Source organism: Meriones unguiculatus, chromosome 7, assembly GCF_030254825.1.
Source record: "Meriones unguiculatus strain TT.TT164.6M chromosome 7, Bangor_MerUng_6.1, whole genome shotgun sequence".
NCBI lineage: Eukaryota > Metazoa > Chordata > Mammalia > Rodentia > Muridae > Meriones > Meriones unguiculatus.
The window spans coordinates 95,269,662-95,288,023 of NC_083355.1; the positions used below are offsets into that span (position 1 = coordinate 95,269,662).

The window sequence follows — 18,362 nt, forward strand, 5'->3', positions numbered from 1 at the left end:
TTATCGGATATACAAAGAAACAGTACAGTGAGATACATACACAGAGATAAGGACAAGTGACAGGATGCCCTTCAGGGACATGAGCACTGAATTTTACCAGTGAAGACTACAATGGCAATGTGATACATGTGTCCAAAGATCTAAGAGAAACTAAATTTGAAGAGTTGAAGGAAAACAAGATAACAGTGAGTCATCAAATGGGGCCCAGCTTCTTAAACTAGGCATCATGACTCCATTAGGGCCTCATGTAACTCATCATGATGTAAAATTTGACAATAGTAAGAGTCTTTCAAATACATTAATGGCCAACCATTAATTAAAAATTAATGACATAACAAATCTAAGATATTTCCAGAAGAACTTATTCATGATGCATCATAGAACTTCACTGCAGCCGTGCTTCTGAACACACAGAATGCATACTTCACACATGTATGTCTTTGTGCTATGCAGCCCCAACAAATGCTGCCCAGAATTAGTCAGCTCAAATAGAAAACAATTACTTTTATAATTTTAATTTTTATTAATTACAGTTTATTCACTTTGTATCCCCCCTGTAGCTCCCTCCCATCTCCCTTCACAATCCCTCCCCCCCTTCTCCACCCAATGTCCCTCCCCAAGTCCACTGATGGGGGAGGTCTTCCTGTCCTTCCTTCTGATCCTAGTCTATCAGATCTCATCAGGACTGGCTGCTTTGTCTTCCTCTGTGGCCTGGTAAGGCTGCCCCCCCCTCAGGGGGAGGTGATCAAAGAGCAGGCCAATCAGTTCATGTCACAGACAGTTCAGTTCCTGTTCCCATTACTATGGAACCCACTTGAACACTAAACTGCCATGGGCTACATCTGTGCAGGGGTTCTAGGTTATCTCCATGCATGGTCCTTGGTTGGAGTATCAGTCTCAGAAAAGACCCCTGTGCCCAGATTTTTTGGTTCTAGTGGAGTGAAAACAATTACTTATTATGAACTGAAATGTTTTTTTTTCTGTATTTACGGTATCTCCTGCTCTTAAATATATGACTATTTAATTATAGAAAACAAACCTTTTAATATTTTCTACTGTCATTCCTCAGCACACAAGTATCAATTTTGTATATGTTATAGTAGAATATTTAAAAAAAATCATTACACAATGTGAGGCTTGGAATTAGAACAGCATTTACAACTGAAAATGCCCTTGATTGAACTTTATTTGTCCTATTTCATAATATTTGTTCATACAAAGTACCTTTCACATCATAGGTGATTATAAAGTCAAAATATTGATCAATTCAAAAATATTGGAGATGCTCTATATCTTATATTATCACATACTCAGCTGTGAATATAATTTTTAATATGAAAATAAAAAGTGCAACTGTTTTATTAGGATGCAAATTTACTTTTGGATTTAATAAATGGTAAAATTATATGTGTACCAGATATTATATTAAGATACATTTCTTCATGTTATTGTCAATAAATATTTTATTGTTTGTATATTTTATATATTTATATACTACAATCAAATAAAAATATCTTAGCCTGCTGGGTGTGTTGGTATGCCTTTAATCCCAGCACTTGGGGAGGCAGAGGCAGGTGGATAACTGTGAGTTCGAGGCCAGCCCCATCCAATAGCCTGGTACCCAAAAAAGTTGATGAAAAGAAACTATCACCTAATATAACAATGTTGTCTGGAAAATGAAGGTGAAATATCTGTCAATAAGCAAAACAATAGAATTTATCCTTAAAGCATTTTCTTTGCAATCACAGCTAAGAATTTGTTGGGGCTCAAAGAAAGTTAAAATACATGTTATTTTGAATTTACATAGAAAAATAGAACTCTACTAAAAGTGATTATGCATCTAATTAGAAAAGACTGTAATTACACATCTTTTCTTTCTCTTACTGATTTAAAAAGCTAAGTGCATAAGGCAATATCTTTCAAATTATATTGTTGTGGCTCTAGCACATAGAATTGCCATATATTTGAAAATAAAGCCAAGTGAATGAAGCTATATTTGAAAAAAGATATGACAACAGATGTTAATTTCAATCTACAGAAAGAAATGAAGAAATGAAAAGCTAAGAACAGTAAATAATAAGCTTAATTAAAAGAAAAACTTAGTGAACATATTTGAGCTTTCCTTCTTCCTCTTAGCTTCTTAGAATGACATAAGTTTTATAGGGCAATAACTATAAAAATGTATTATTGTGTCTGATATATATTACACATACTAATATATACACATGTGAAATATGAATCATAGCAAAAAATTGGGACAAGGTAAGAGAGTCGTGTAGAAGTAAGGTTTCCATATCTTGGTCTGAGAATTTAGTTCAGGGGTAGAGTGTGTTTGGACCTCAGAATTACAAAACAAACCTATATAGTTTATTAGAATTAAGTTAGTATAAAGATTAGATAGAATCTCATTATTAAGATGTACCAGATAAAGCCCCTAGCAATTACTAAGAAGATAGCCCAGAAAGCATAGTTTAAAATCATTAAAGGAATTAAAATAAGATATTATAATACATTCAAGGAAGACAAAAGGATGTAGTAAAGAATTGAAAAGAGATAAAATAGAGGGAGACTGTTAATTGCTTTCCGTATCACTGTGATCACTTCCCGGCAAAAGGGAACTTACAGAGGAAGGATTTATTTGGTGCACAGTATGAGAAGGTAGACCAGTACATCATAGTTAAGAAGGCAAGGCTATCAGGAGCATGGGGGACTGCTTGCAAATTCTCTAATCCAGAAAGCAAAGAGAGATGCTTGCCGTTAATCAGCTTTAACTCAGTCCAGAACCCTAGTCCATGACATAACTCTGAACATGTTCAAGGCGGGTCTTTCCTTATCAGAGCCATGTACAAACACATTCACTGATACATACAAAGCTATACCTCCTGGATGAATTAAAATTCTGTTAAAGGGAGGATCAAAGTACCATCCAGGGACAATTTTTAAGTACCAAAATATAGTCACTTTGTGATGTAATTTCCCAATCCTCAGTTATATGATGTAATTATAGATTGAGTCACTTTTCTTTATAGATTTATAACCCACACACACATACACACAAATAGAATTCTAGTCCTGGCTCTCTTTGTACCTAAAATTTCTTAAGCAAATTAATATGAACCTATAGGACACATTTAGTCTCAGTTGACTCCTGAATTAAATATTTCATTGATAAACATCCACCCACTGAAAACGCTATGTTAATAATAGAATATGCAACACTTCAAAAAAAAAGATATAGACTGAGACCCACACTTTATTTTAAATCAAAAGCTGTTTTACTCCATGGTCACCTGATACTTACACTGTGGTGCTTTTAATAGTGATAGAACACTCACACTTATGTTCTAGCACTACAGAGTCTCAGAGGGAAAAGAAGAGCCATTGATTTTGAAATATATTTAAGTTGAATGTATCAAAACCTCTCATTTTTTAATTAAATTTTAATATTTTTATATTAATTATAGTTTATTTACTTTGTATACCAGCTGTATCCCCCTCCCTCATTCCCTCAAAACCACTCATTTTATGAGTCAGTTAGCATCCTAATATGTCTTGAAGAAAAACCTGCATTTAAATTGTTGTGTATAGAGGGTGCACAATGATGATTAATGAGGTTCATAATTACACAAATCACTGCATATTTATTTTGACAATGGATTATTTAGAATATATTTGCTTATGTAAATTGGGTATTTATGAATAATATGTGTGAATGAATAATGGCATAAGTATACACACACGCTCATATGCATCCACACGCTCATACTTGCACACGCAGAATGCCACATTCTGCCATGAAGTAGCATAGCTATGCTTTGATACCTAGAAATATGATGTGTTCCTAGCTTAGTTCTTTGCAGTTTGGGAGATGGCTTAGCACACAGGCTCAAGAATTCTACTGGCTACATTGAGTCCCCCAGGTCTTCTGTGGATTAGCTGTGTGATCTGGTATTCACATAAAATATAATAATGTCTTTTTCATGATCTTTCTAAGGATTAAGTGACTTCTTTATAGATGCATAGTCATATGAAGCATGAAAATTATCAACTTCTAAATAAATTTTGGATATTATGTTTGATCTTCTGATTTTTTTGCCTCTCTGGGAGATATGTTTTCTTTCATACCTGGAGCATGTGCTAACTTAGATTATGATTCCTCTCTATAACAGGTCATCATTATTTTAATATTATTAACACCATTTAACATTATTATTTTAACAGGACTTCCTTGTATTATGATAGTTCTTATAACCATCACATTTTTTTCTATGATCCCTTTGGAATTTTTAATTCATAATAAATAGTTTTAGATGGTATGGGCTCTGCATGAGCTATGTTGCTTTCCAGAAATGCGTGGGTGCCTTCACATTACTTTCAGAAGACCTTTAGTATGTTGTGTAAATGTGGTAGGGTTGTAACAATTTCAGAATCTTTCTTGTGGCCTGCCTACATCTTATCGTTCTTTCCTTCAGTTCTTTCCATACTTATAAATGGGAGTCTTTGTTTCCTTTCTTTGCTTTCAACATTTAGAAAAGTGTTTGGTATGCAACACACTAATAAATGGATCCAAAAATCATCATAAATTCGCAACTGTTTACTTACTTCCAAGGTCCTCCCAAGATCTATTAATTTTATTTCAGACTCAAGCTACATTTTACAAGTAAGAGGCAAACCCTTCCTTAATGTTTGTGGCTCATTGGCCCTAGATCTTTAAGTACAGCAACTCCGATTTCTCAAGCAATATGAAAGAATGCAGCATTTGAATATAACCTCCACATATACTCCCCCATATTTTAAATAGTTTCTAAGATGTTACCAATGTCTAATAGACTGTAAATGCTATGGAAGTAGTTGTTATGATTTGTTGTATAGGAGATAATGCCAAGAAAGCAATTCTATCCACTTGCATCTGTTTGGCACAGATGACTTTTCTCAAGCATTTTCTATTTATGGTTGTTTGAATCCACATGTATAAAACCTGTAGATAGAGCAATGTAACTGCTATAAATTGAGTAATTCATTATTATCTTAGAATTCCTCTTTTTCTTTCCTTTTTGTTTGTAGAGATATTATTTATTTTGTGTGAGATCTGATGTTATCATTTCTTTCATTACAACCCTCCTGCCCACAAGGCCTGCTCAGATCCTACTCTGCATGCCTTAGTTATCTGCAGCTCACATTCATCCTCCTCCAGATGTTGCTTGTAGCTATGTATTACAGTTGGTGTTTAAGCATTTTTTTGTTGTAAATGGTTATTTGAACCTACTGGGTCTCCCTTTAGCATAGGGTTTCAGTTTCACTTGCGTATTGACCACAGATAAGTAGCAACTATGTGATAATTGGATGTTTAATGAAGAACATACTCAGGATGGAATACTGAATCTAGAGATAGGCTAGCTTCATAGGAGTGAGAGCGATTTTTCTTTACTATGCTGTCTGGAGATATTTGTCAAGGGATGACTAAACAAACTTGTGTTTTGAGGTTTATGGTAAAGAATAAAAATAGTGCCTAGACACGGTATCCAATGTATGATAGCTAGTCTCACTTTGAGCTGACATTGTCTCACTCTGAGCACCTTGATTTTCTTATTTGACCGTAGGGAAAAAGTAGACCCATATTACAACATTGAGATGATATTTGATGACATGGGTGAGTGGGGGTTCATGTTTCCAAAATCAAGACTTTGGGATGAAGAGTGCTTCAACTTCCTTTGTTCCTTATATAATTTCTATGTGAAAACAAATGGAATGAAATTCTCGACAGTACCAGTACTGTTTTTGCTCCTCCAGTACCAGCTCCTGTGACTCCTTGCATGATCAGAGACCATGGCATGGACTGGATGTGAGTTTTGTCCACTGAGTGGTCCTATTTCAGAAAGCTCTACACCCCTTATGTTTATTTGAGGTGATAGCTATAAGCTTTCTCTCCACTATTTCCCAGAGTTTTAAGGTGTTCATTTTTTGCCTTTGATTTGTCTACAGCACAGATTACTACTCTTTGTAGATGTTTTCACTTTGTAAAATACTTTCATCAGTAGTGTTCAATATTGTGCCCATCACAGGTCTGTGAATATCTTTGGGCAAGTACCAAACGCATAGACATAACAAAAAAAAAAATTGCCGAAACAAAACAAAAAGTGCACCAGAATCCACGGAATCTGTTTTGTGTTAGTCAACAACTATTGTGTAAAAAGCAATTGATGAAAAAAAAATCAAAGAATAAGAAAGAATAAAGACCTAGAGTAGTGATTCTCAACCTTTCTAATGCTGTGACGACCCTTGGATACAGTTCCTCATGTTTTGGTGACCCTCAACCATAAAGTTATTTCAACATTACTACCTAACTGTCATTTTGACTACTGTTATCAGTTATAATGTAAATATCCGATATGCAGGATATCTGATATGTGGCCCCCAAAAGAGTCATGACCCACATGTTGAGAACCACTGACCTAGAGCTTAAGTGACTTGTTCCAGGGCACACATTCAAAAGGCAACAGCAGTAGAGTTATATCAAACTCATGTCACCTAATTATCAACTTGGTGCTGGCTCTACTATAAGGAAATGGAACTTCAAATTCCCATGCTCCTTGTGCTAATGGTCTCCTTTCTCTTTTTTGACAGAGGCATCCATCCTGAGCTATGACGGCAGTATGTATATGAAAGTCATCATGCCCATGGTAATGCACACGGAGGCAGAAGATGTGTCCTTCCGCTTCATGTCACAGCGAGCCTATGGGTTACTGGTAGCCACTACCTCCAGGGACTCTGCAGATACCCTGCGTCTGGAGTTGGATGGTGGGCGTGTCAAGCTCATGGTTAACTTAGGTATCGTATGAAGGACCCTCTGTCATTCTGTTTGGGCTTGTCTTCCCTTCTTTTCTGATTTTCATTGGGTTCTTTGTTTTTTGAAAGTTAGCTGCTCACCTCTTGTTTAATAGACCATGGATTAAAAGCCAACAACAACAAATACCTTCTCCCTGTTTCTGCATGAGGGTTTGATGTCAATTTTTTGGTTTCTGACAGTGGTGATTTCTTTATTAGATTATTCGTTTTCTAAGTTTCCTTTCTTGATTTTTTTAATTGTTTAGCTTTGTGTAAAACACGCTACTTTGGTCCATCTTTTGATCAATCAGTCATAATCTCATTAAACCCATTGCCCTGGTCACCACTCAAAACAGTCAAAACTAATGACAGGGGCAAGAAGGGGAGGAGGCAAAATGAGAGGGTGGGTAAGAGAAGGCTACATTGTGTATTGTTTCTAGTTCTATAGTGACTATTTCTATGGATGATTCTGGTGGTCCTGATGTCACTGAGATCTGAGTTTTATTCCTAGTAGGACAGCAGATTACATTGTCTTTTTTATCCCATTGGAAATGGTCTTCCAAGTTCACAGCATCTGAGTATGGAGGGCGTGCCTCCTGATAATACACCTGTTTTCTTCCCTGGTGTTCTTAATTACTTGGTATAAAGTAATTATAAAGACTACTGCCTCATAATGGTCTAAAGACTGCTGCCTCATAATGTCTGCTAGCTGCCCTCTTCTCTCTATGTCATGCATATTAACTTTTCCCTAGATCTGAAAAATAATGATGATATTTTCAAATTTGTGGATTTTTTGAGTAAAGATGTATTCTTCCTCTGCAGTTATCTACAGTCGATATGACTGAAATCCTCCACCTTACAGCCTCACATTGTTCCCTGCTATAGGCTCTTGTTACTGGATCCGAATTATTTTCAGTGGAGAATGGGGACCTCTTGGCTTTGAAAGGAAGTAAACACTCTGTTTCTGCTCTTTTTCTCTCATCAGAAAGCCAAATGCTCAGATGATGTCAGCATTAATGATTTAGTTGAATCCACAATGCTAAGCTAGTGGATGTATGTGGGTTTGTAAATCATGTTTGGATACAGAACTCTTTTATACAGGGTTGTTAGAGACATGGACAAATACACCTGGTTCAAGACCATAGAAAACCCTAGTTGTCCTGGCTGAAAGGTGGGGTTTTGAATAGACACTACTCTTACCTGCTACCAGGTCAAATAATAATAGTTCCAAAATATGGAAACTTTGGGGATATGGAACTGTTTTGAGTAGTGGCTTATTTAGTTCTGTGTTTTTATTTTACTTGTAGCTTTTAATATTTATGACACAGTGCACTTTTTCTGTCTAATCTCATCTGCTTTTTGTTTTCGGTGTGTCTCTTGGTTTTCTCTTGTTTTTGTATATATATTTGATTATTATTTTCTTTTTAATGTTATTCTGTTGCTGACTTTTTTATTGTATGTGTCTTGAGTTTTCAGTCCTCCTCACCATCCACCATGGTAAATCAAAAGATGGTATTCAACCCTTCAAAGGCCCAAAGCCTGCGGCCCGCATAGCAAACAGCCTTGAGAACAGAGAGTACTGAGAAGCCAGCAGGGACTGGCATACCTCTGCCCCTCCCACCTTCCCTCCCACAGCACCCTTCCCACCTTAAGTGAACCAAACTAAGCATGTTACATTACCTAAAACCAACAACCAGATACTATGACTTACTTTTCCGACAAAACAGCAGAAAACAAAACAAAACAAAACAACAAACCAAAAGTATAATGCACAAGATAAAACTGAATATCAGATCCTTCATGGCTCACCCCCAAAGAGCAAAATACAATCTTTCCATGTGTCACCTTTGAAGTAAGAGGGATATGTACATGTAATCAAGAATGAGCCCCATGGCATCCCAGGGTGTGCATTCCTGTGTTTCAACAGACAATTTGTTTTACTCATTAAATGCTGTTGTATAAAGGCTATGAAGGAAACCTTGACAGCTGTCACCTTCCAAGGAACACTGAAGTCAGAGAAAGGGATAAAAGATGGGCAATGAGAAAAAGAGATGAAAGATTCTCTCCTCTATCCCCACCTCCCGAACACTCACATACAAACACACACACACAAGCTAATCATAGATGCTAAATGTATTCCTAAATAATGCACCATTTTCACCTCTTCTATTTTAAATAGTGGCTAATCCTGAAACCCAAGCCTTTTAAAAGGACAGCTTTTGCCTTTCGACATTTGTTGACTCACACTCCATCTAAGTCCTAATACATTAGCTGAGACAACCTGGCCTAAAGAGTCTCACTGTCATTAGAACACTGTTCTCCCAAAAAAAAGGGAGAGTTTTTTCCTGCTCCCTCTCACAAGTATTTCTTCGTTGTCACAAAGTCATGTCTTCTTTCTATTAACTATAGAAGAAAATCACCTCCAAGCACAGTTTGCATCCACACATTGCCTCTCCCAAACTAACCTCTCTTTTATTTCTTTTCCTCAGTCAAGGTCTCACTCTGGAGACAAAGCTAGCCTGGAGTTCTCTGTAGCTCAGGCTAGCCTCTTGGGCGTTTGTATTTTAAGTTGCTCCACCTTTAAAGCACACATAAAGGAGATTCAAGTTCATTCAAATTATTAACACATGTGAGATCCTGTGAGTAAACCTGAGTTGCATTTTTTTCTGGCGTAACGTAGCTTCTACATGCCAAGGAAGCTAAAGTTTCCCTAAGGTTTCATTTTCTAAAGACAGCCATATGTGGCCTTAGCAGCCACATACAAGATATTGTACACCAGGAAGCATGATTTTAAAAGTTATTAAGCTGGTTGTTGATCAACAAGTATTTGCTCCTTGTGCAAATTTGGCCATCAAAGCACATTTAAAGATCTCAAAGACTGCTTTATTTTAATCTAGCAACCATTTTAAGAGCTAAATCAGCAAAGTTTTTCTTTCTTTTTTTTTTAAAATCTTTGCTTTTGTAGACATGAGACTTCTGTAGGAAGTTAGTAGCAGAGATGAGAACCCCTGCTTCTAAACTGCTAGATTCTGATGTGTTGTGTGTTGGCTCTACAGATCTATATTATGGTATATTATATTACATTCAGTGATGGAATCATCTTAATGGCAACATTCATATCAATGACTTTTGAAATATCCACATAGGGGATCCCTCTTTGCCTTAGTGCTCAGTTTAAATTGAGCCTCTTTACAGTAAAACCTTTGGCTTCCTCAGCACAGTGCTGGTAGCCTCCATCCATGCTAAAGACTCTAAGGGCAGTGTTAGGTATCCAGCCAATCACATTTGAATTCTCCAGATAGTCTTTCTTCAGGCATTTGTTGCTTTTGCATAACTGCAAATACACAACACATGGATTTTAGAAGCAGTATGGTTTCCAGACTCAACGCAAAACTCACCAGTATGGAAAACAATAATTTCTCCCACTTCACTGAAATAAAGCAAAGGAATTAAACAAAACAAATAACGTACATATACATACATATCCAAATGCACTTGGGCAGGTTTTTTCAGTCAGAGAGAGCACTCTGTCTGCTATAGAAGATAGACAAGAAGGGTATGACCTTCCCCAAATCAATTTTCCTGGATTATTTGTCATTACATAATAAAAAATACATGCTTTCATCAATAAGACTGTAGCATTGGAACTTGTAAAGAAGACACTGGAGAAGAGTTGTTTCCATAAAGGACTTATTCTTTAGGTAAACTAATAAAATAATTCAACATACTCTCACTTGAACACAATTTGCATTATTCCTGAAACCCCCAAGTTCTCACATTGATTGAAAGGTACAGTTTAGACTTCATGGATCTATGTGCATGACCAGGTAGATGAACCACCTCTCCTTATGTCAGACTTCTGTCTAATGATGAAATCCTCAGCTTCCCACAACCAAAGAGACAAACTCTTTCTTGTTTGCAGTCCTTGGGTTGGTGGCTTTAGGTCCAGTCCTCTTTCCCCCTTTCCTAAGCATGTCTGCCCATACCGTTTCCCTTCCTTCTTCATTGGTGAGTCAGAAAGACTTATTTCTCCAGCTTTGGGTGAAGTTAGATGTAAGCAATAGTTCAAGTCCCACCCCTCCTCCCTGCTTGCCCACCTCTCCAGCCCTCATAGGGGCATGGCCTCCTCTGTCTGGTGATCGTACCAATTGCTCCAAGGCTGTTTGCTCCCACTTTTCTGTTGCGGTTGACGACACATGACAAACCTAACCGCACGAAACCAAACCCAGATTTTTTTCAAGAGATGTTCTTCTGGGGAGCAACAACAACAACAACAACAACAACAACAAAAGCTGCCTACCTCTGTCTTTAGGATGACTGGGTATTTATTATAAATCGCTTGTAACTAGACTGAGCATAGTTCTATTCTGCTGGGCAGGTTGCCACTAGTTCCTATCTCCCTTGTTCACTTAACAAAGCTCACATTAGGGGGCTCCAAATGGTGGCATTATGCTGTACTAGTCCTCTGAAACCTATTGGCTGAACCTTAAGCAGTAGAAGAACATCGTTTTATAAATGGTATGTTTCCCTGCAGCTTTCTTTCTTTTCTCATCATTGTCTTTGACCTTTCAATATCCAACTTTATGTAAATCCTGATTGGAATTCCCACCCTCATGAACCAACCCTAGGTTTATCTGGGCAGATTAGTAACAGTTACTAAGAGATTTCTTCAGCCACTGATGCCCAGTTCCCATGGACACTCATGGACTATACTCAGGGATTATACTCCCAGTGTATGTGCCTCTGACTGCCAGACAGTGATTAATAAAGGAATAGCTACTCTGACTTCTGGCACAGAACACCTAGTATGGTTGTCAGTAGGCAATTAGACAATTCTTTCTCATGTTTCCCATTGAAGAGATAAAACCAAAGGATTTTCTCTCGCTGTGATGTAGACTTGCAGGGTCAAATAGGCAGAATGTCAAAGGTACCCATGGCTTCCTCCACACGCGCCTGCCCTGCCTTCTCCCTGAATGCTGTAGACACTTCATTTCGTCTGGGCATTTGGGCAGGAAGACAGAGATGGGTTTCGTGAGTGGGTTGGTCTGGGAACCTTTGAACCAATAACAATCAGGAGAGCCAATCAATTGTAATAATGTTATAGGGTTTTTTTGTACCCTACACTTGATTGACCCCACCTCTCTAAAATCTGTGATGGGTGTTTGTGCGGTTAGTTGTTTGCAAGTGGCCATTTTATGACAGGAAATGACCAGGTGGTGTTAACCCTTTCCTTATGCCTGAGGGTGCAAGTATGCCTACACAAAATTCTATAGTATTTGGGGCCCAACCGAAAGTGAGGGTGGAGGGAGTTGGATTTTAGAAAGAGAAAGGGTTAAATACTACTCTGTGAAACTTCAAGGGCATATTTTTTTTTAAAAAAATGATACAATGTGTCAGAATGGTGATTATATTTGGAATACTAATTCAAAATTCTCATTAATGCTCTCAAAGGTCATTTTAAGGACATAAATTGTAGGAGGATATAATGTCTATTTTGTGGAAGAATTTTTCTAATTCTATAACTTTAACAAAATTAGCATTTCAAAAGACAACTGTATAATATTTTATACAAATGAATAGGGTATTTTTGAAAACCAAAAAAAAAAAAAAAAAAAAGAAAAAGAAAGTCTTGATGTCTATTGTGGATATATATGTATACCAGTATATATCTCTATACATATGTGTATATATATGTGTGTGTGTGTATATATATATGTATCCAACTTTACTAATTAATATACTGTACATATACACCCACCCTTAATCTGGTACATATTGTATATGTATATATATATATATATAAAATGGCCACATTTCTTGCGTGTGTCTGTCCCCGGAAGGGTGGACTGATTGTTTTTGGATGTCTGCAGCTGTTACCTTGAAGGATGCAATTTCATCTTTCATTTATTTTTCCCCATCTAGACTGTATCAGGATAAACTGTAACTCCAGTAAGTTTTTCCTCAAGTTTCATTTTGTTCTTAAAAAAAAAAAAAAAAAAAGAAAAAGAAAAACTGACTTTATTTTGTTCACGGTTTTATGAGCTGTTTTTATTTGGATTGCTTTTATTTTTTTTGACAAGTTTTGAGGGGAGCCAGAGGTAACGAGTTGGAGGGTTGGGGTGGTAGTACTTAAGAATCTTTGTGCTGCGGCCGGGAGTATGGTCCTGAATGGAGATGGCCCCTTCTCTCCTTTCCTTGCATTTGTTGTACAAGCAGAAAGGGAGGAAAGGGCTGTGAATCATGAAGTCATTTGAAAAAAAATTGAAATGGTGGTGCTTTGTCTTCAGGAACTAACCTTTGAGGTAAACAAAAAGCTTTAGAGCAACCAGCATGCACTTCTCCACTACCCAAAACTGTAGGTGAAAAATTCAAAGTTCATGACCTAGAGATGGCTGCCAACTCTGAAATTTCTTCCCTGGCATTGATCACTGTAGTGGATTTGAGAGGGTGGGCAAAGCCTGTTCTTAAAGATGATGCAACGTTTTAACCAAATAGACTCACTATGTTCCTCTAAAGGAAGATACCATCCACCATTTTCACCATTGTCCATTCAAGCATCCCAGCCCTTGATAAAAGATCCGAAGACCATACAAGCTGAAATGCCTCATTGTCTTTCTTTCTCTGTCTTAAAAGTGAACATTAACTATAGGTGAAGAGTGAGGGGAAAGGAAGACAAAGAAATATGGAAACGAAGAACAGGCCATAGTGATTAAAAGGGAAAATATCCATTGAATACTCTTGTGTACCAACTGGGCCTAATTAATACTCACTGCTATAACAGGGATTCCTAAAATTTTAGTGACTCAAAACAAAGGAAAAGTTTCTTTCTACTTCAGATGAAGTCTGGTGCCAGCTGAGTAGCTTTCCCAAACCACTCCTTTCAAAGACATAATTCAAGATTGTAGTCTTCTTCCAAAAAGTAGGCCTATTCCTTGGAGAATTTCAGTTCTTCATCCACAGAGAGGAGAGACCTTGATGGCTAAACAGTCTGTTTCATTGCCTTGCCTGGAGGCAGCATTTCTGTATACTTCTCTTTGCCAGACTCTGTTCTGCATGTAGAGAAAGAAGTAAATGTAGTCTTTGGAGCAGTCATCAAAAGCAATTCAATCATTTAAGCATTCAAACACACAGAAGTCATGGTGCTATCCGGCCTCTGGTTTTTTCTTTACTAGACTCTTCCTGGGAGAATGAAAGCAGAGAAAGGATAATAAGCTAACTAACTTGTATCTTTCATTTTCTTGCTAATTCCATCGTACAAGAATTATTTAGATGCTGGAGCAGCCTTCTTTCTTAGACATAGTATCAGGATGACAAATAGTTCTACACATTTTAGAAAAACATTCTTTTATAACGTAAAACAAAGTAAGAAAAATATATGTAAACAAATACTTCATAGAAAGTTTTATGCATATCATGACATTACTTTCAGATATTTTAAGCAATTTCCTATTTTGCTGTGTTAAAATATTTCTAATTAGGCAAAATTTCTCTCACAATATTTCATTAGGCAGAAGCCTAATTAAAACATTCTTATTTCCAAAACCTGAAGTTTTGGAATTTTTTGTTGCTTTAAATATCATTTAGTGATATAAGCTCCATCCCCTAAAGTCACTCAATCACATAATTAAGCCTTATAAATTTGTGCAGATATCACCTAGGTCACATTAAGAAAATTGCCATCACTCACCAGATTCCTCACGTGGCCATCTGTATTTAAACCTTGCTTCTGCCATTAACTCTAGGCAACTACTGATGTGAACATTTTCTGCAAGTTTGTCCTTTCTGGACGTTTCCTGTATTGGAATCTTATGTGTAGTCACATGAATATTCTATAAAGGTTAGAGGATTTCTATCAGAAGATATTTTTCTTCTTTCTCTTTGCACTGACTTACAAGGGAAAGAAAGACAGAAACTGAACATGAGGGCATAAAGTCTCATGTCCAGAGTGTGTTGGCTTCTGAGACTTACTTGGAAAGAAGTGAAGGTTATTTAATCAAGATGTCAACAGATGTTTTCTTTGTTAAAGCCCCGCTTATCTGTGAAGCCAAATTCATATATCCCATATGACCAATCCTAGACAGTATCGGAGATAAATATAATTACCTTTGCTAGGAAAACCTGATTGAACTTTTTCTATTCAGAACCATAGAAAGCAGCATTGAGAGGAAAACATCCTAGCGAGGATGTATTCTACAGCCATTTTGATCACAGCATCAGGAGTATAACTGGTCTTCATTTACTAAGTGGGAAGGTCACATTTGATTTGAGGTCTTACTTTTCAGTCTCATAGTAATCATTTAAGATGCTGATAGTTAGCCTCACAGAGCCTATCAGTATAGTAGAACCATAGCTGTCTAAAAAGAGAAAAGATTCTTTAAACAAATGTAGTCTTTAGTACAGATTGCAGACATAGACCCAGAGTAATGTGGAATCACAAAGTAAATGCAATACATTTTCTAAAGTAGATCTTAGTGTTGAACTGTTGTTACGGTTGAAATTGGAACCAAAATGAAGCATTATGCAGAAGCCTGCAATAAATATGGATATTTAAGGGATAAAAAAGAACTCAAAGGCATTTTCTTTGTATGGCTTATCTTCCCTAATCCATCTTTCATATTATTGGCACACGGATGGAAGGACTTAAGAACACTGTGCAACTAAATTTGGAGAGAAAACATGTACGAATGGTTAGAATATCTTCTTGTTGGTTTCATTGTCAGGAATCACAGCTTAGTCTCACTTGACATTTGTTTCTTTACTAGAATACAGGTTCTTGCTGCTTCTTACCCAATTTTCACCTAGAGTTTCATTGTATAGAAAATAACATCACATTGTCCTGGGATAGGGAGGGAGGAAGCCTCAGCTTTGTCTCCTGTTGCCATCAGTGGAAGGCACAGAGTGTCTTCACTTAAGATTTTAATCTCTGCTTGATGATTCTCTCATACTGGAGGCATATTGAATTGAATGAGTTAAGTTTGAATCCACATTCAGGAACATTGCTAGCATCTCTTTTACAGGATATTGGGTCTCTGAAAAGTGACTCAGGGAAGATACTGGATTATGGCTGTGTATTTCCTGTTTATCTGCTCAAAGGAATTTGGGAAGTGGATATTTCTAAGGGATTTTGTGACATTCTTAAGAGAGAAGTTGAAAACAGTGATGGATGAGTGGAGTCTTGAGATAGAGATGAAATTTTCTTCGGGAGAGTTTCCTTTTGGCCCTCCCTTCAATGATCGTATCTAGCTCATGGTGAGGATTTCTTACCAGGAAGAAGCAATGAATTTCTACTCATAGTCCCTTGTCAAGACTGGGTCTCTCTTGGCAGCTCTGATATTTTATCATCACTTATTCTGAATCTTATTGCCTCTGCCTTCCAAATCCTTCTAGGGAAGCATATCATAAATTCCTTCATTGTTGCTATCATCCAACATATCAGAGCATACATATATAACAAGATCTTTCGTTAAACTGAGCTCATCTCTGTAGTTGATTCATCTGCCAAGAATGTGTTTAAAGATATTTGATAACAAAGATTTTAGCTTAGAACTAATTAAAAAAAAAGAAAAATGCAAAAGAACAGAGTTGGCAGTCATCATGTAGGATTGAACTCCAGGTTGACCTGGCAGTCTACTAACAAAATCAGGATTACTCTCTGGAGAATTCTGGAGGAAACTGACTATTGCCATGGTTCCAGTTGCTTGAGGTGGGTCATGAACCCTGAGATATCCCATTCTGAAAGCAGGTAAGATGTTCTTTTTGATTGGAATGTTTGCTGGGATGAGAGCATGGCGCACGATTTGCTGACCTTTACCTTAAGTGATTAAGATTGTGCCAGAATTACTCTAGTTCATTCTACAGGTTTCAAGTCACGTGACATATGGATGACTAGTAGATACTTTTATATTCACTAAGTATGGCCACAGTATAACTAAATCTAGTGAACACATATTGGCACATTATCAGTTTTCCCTTGTTTTCTCAACCTGAACCTACTCTCACAGGTTGGCAGCCCTATGCTGTGCCCTGTGGGAACTTTGAGCTCATGCTTCATACTGTAGACATAGAAAACTCAACCTCTCTCACTAGTGACTTTGACTTGGAAGTTTTATTCATTTTTTCTGTAATAGGCTCAAGTTTTTCTTAGACATACCTACTGGGGCATAAAAAAACATAGACATTAGGACACTCAGATGCCACAGGAAAACTTTTCTAAGCTTGTCTTCTTTCCATACACATGACATCAGTAGGAGGCATATACTGTCAGATATATGTGAAACTTGCCATAAGGATTTATTCTTTCATATCCTGTCTCTGAAAACTACTCAGGTTTACTTTAGACTTCCTCCTGCTCTTGTATTAGCTTTCTTTATTCTGCCTGCTCTGTTGGCTTAGCTCCCTGCCTTCATTCTCCAAGCCTATTCCATTTATAGTTTTGACAAAGTCAACAGTGTGTGAGTAGTTCTTGTTAAATTTAAGCATAGCTTGGCAGGGTGCAGTTTATTATATTAGATATTTGTCTTTTTCTCTCCTCCGTTATTTCCTTTATACTTCCTTTCTTCCTGCTTCTTCTCTGTCTTGTCACTTCTCTACTCTCCATAGAATAGTATCAGAACATGTGACTTTATCCTACGCCCTGATCAACCTGACTCACAGAACTGTTTTATTTCACTCATCTGTTTAACTCAGAAATGGCTTGTCACAGACTCTCCTGGAGGCTGATTCTTCACTCTTTTAGTCTTTCTGGCAGGAAATTCTAAAACTGTCTTTGGTCCATTCCCATCATTGAAAGCCACTTATCTTAAAGCTTTAGCTGATTGGGAAATCACAGAGTAAGATCCCATGCATAATGATGCTCTATTGATCTGTCTGTGAGCATGGTGCCTGAAAGTTTCCAGTTTTATACTAAATGATATTAGCCAATTTTTTTAAAAATCAAAATCAAATTGGTTTTATTTTTAGGTATTTAAAAACATATATGAGATAAATGAAATTGGCAATAAAAATTCTCTCTTGATTTTTTTCTTAGCTGCCCAACTCCTTTCTCAGAGGCAGTGAAAATTATCAGTTTTTCTTGCATATTATTCCAGAGATACTCTGTACATTTAAAACATACATCCTTACTTATGTTCACTCTTCTTTTTGACTCAAACATTAACACACTCTTCCATCCATTTTTTCCCAAATATTATACATTTTCTCAGGGATTATGTGGTTAGCATCTCTTATCAATGTAATTTGATGGGATATAAATCACCTAGAAGATAAATTTCGTGAGTGGATTAATTGAGGAGAGAATATCTACCCCTAAGGTAGGCAGCACCATTCCAAATGTTGGCGTAGCAGACCAAATAAAAGGAGAAAATGAGGTGAGCGCCAGCATTTACCTCCTTCTGTCTCCTGACTATGGACACAATACAATTAGATGTCTCACACTTTATGCCTCCCCTGCACAGATCAACTATAAGCCCTTCATTTTGTACACTGCTTTTTCTTAGACATTTTTGTGACAGAAATAAGAAAAGAGCCAAAATAGGAAA

General features: G+C 37.0%; 1 protein-coding gene across 45 annotated transcripts in view; it reads left to right on the forward strand.

Moving 5' to 3' along the window:
- Positions 1-18,362, forward strand: part of Nrxn3 (neurexin 3) — a 1,566,538-nt gene that overhangs the window by 604,681 nt on the left and 943,495 nt on the right. For 39 of the 45 annotated variants that reach the window (XR_009593039.1, XR_009593040.1, XM_060387963.1 and 36 more), the window contains 2 exons: positions 6,625-6,828; positions 12,748-12,774. Coding sequence is in view for 43 of the 45 variants with exons in the window: in XM_060387963.1 (XP_060243946.1) it covers positions 6,625-6,828; positions 12,748-12,774 (231 nt within the window). In the remaining 2 variants the exon portion in view is untranslated. The remainder of the gene's footprint in view (positions 1-6,624; positions 6,829-12,747; positions 12,775-18,362) is intronic. The other 6 variants (XM_060387984.1, XM_060387944.1, XM_060387948.1 and 3 more) reach the window with 1 other exon arrangement.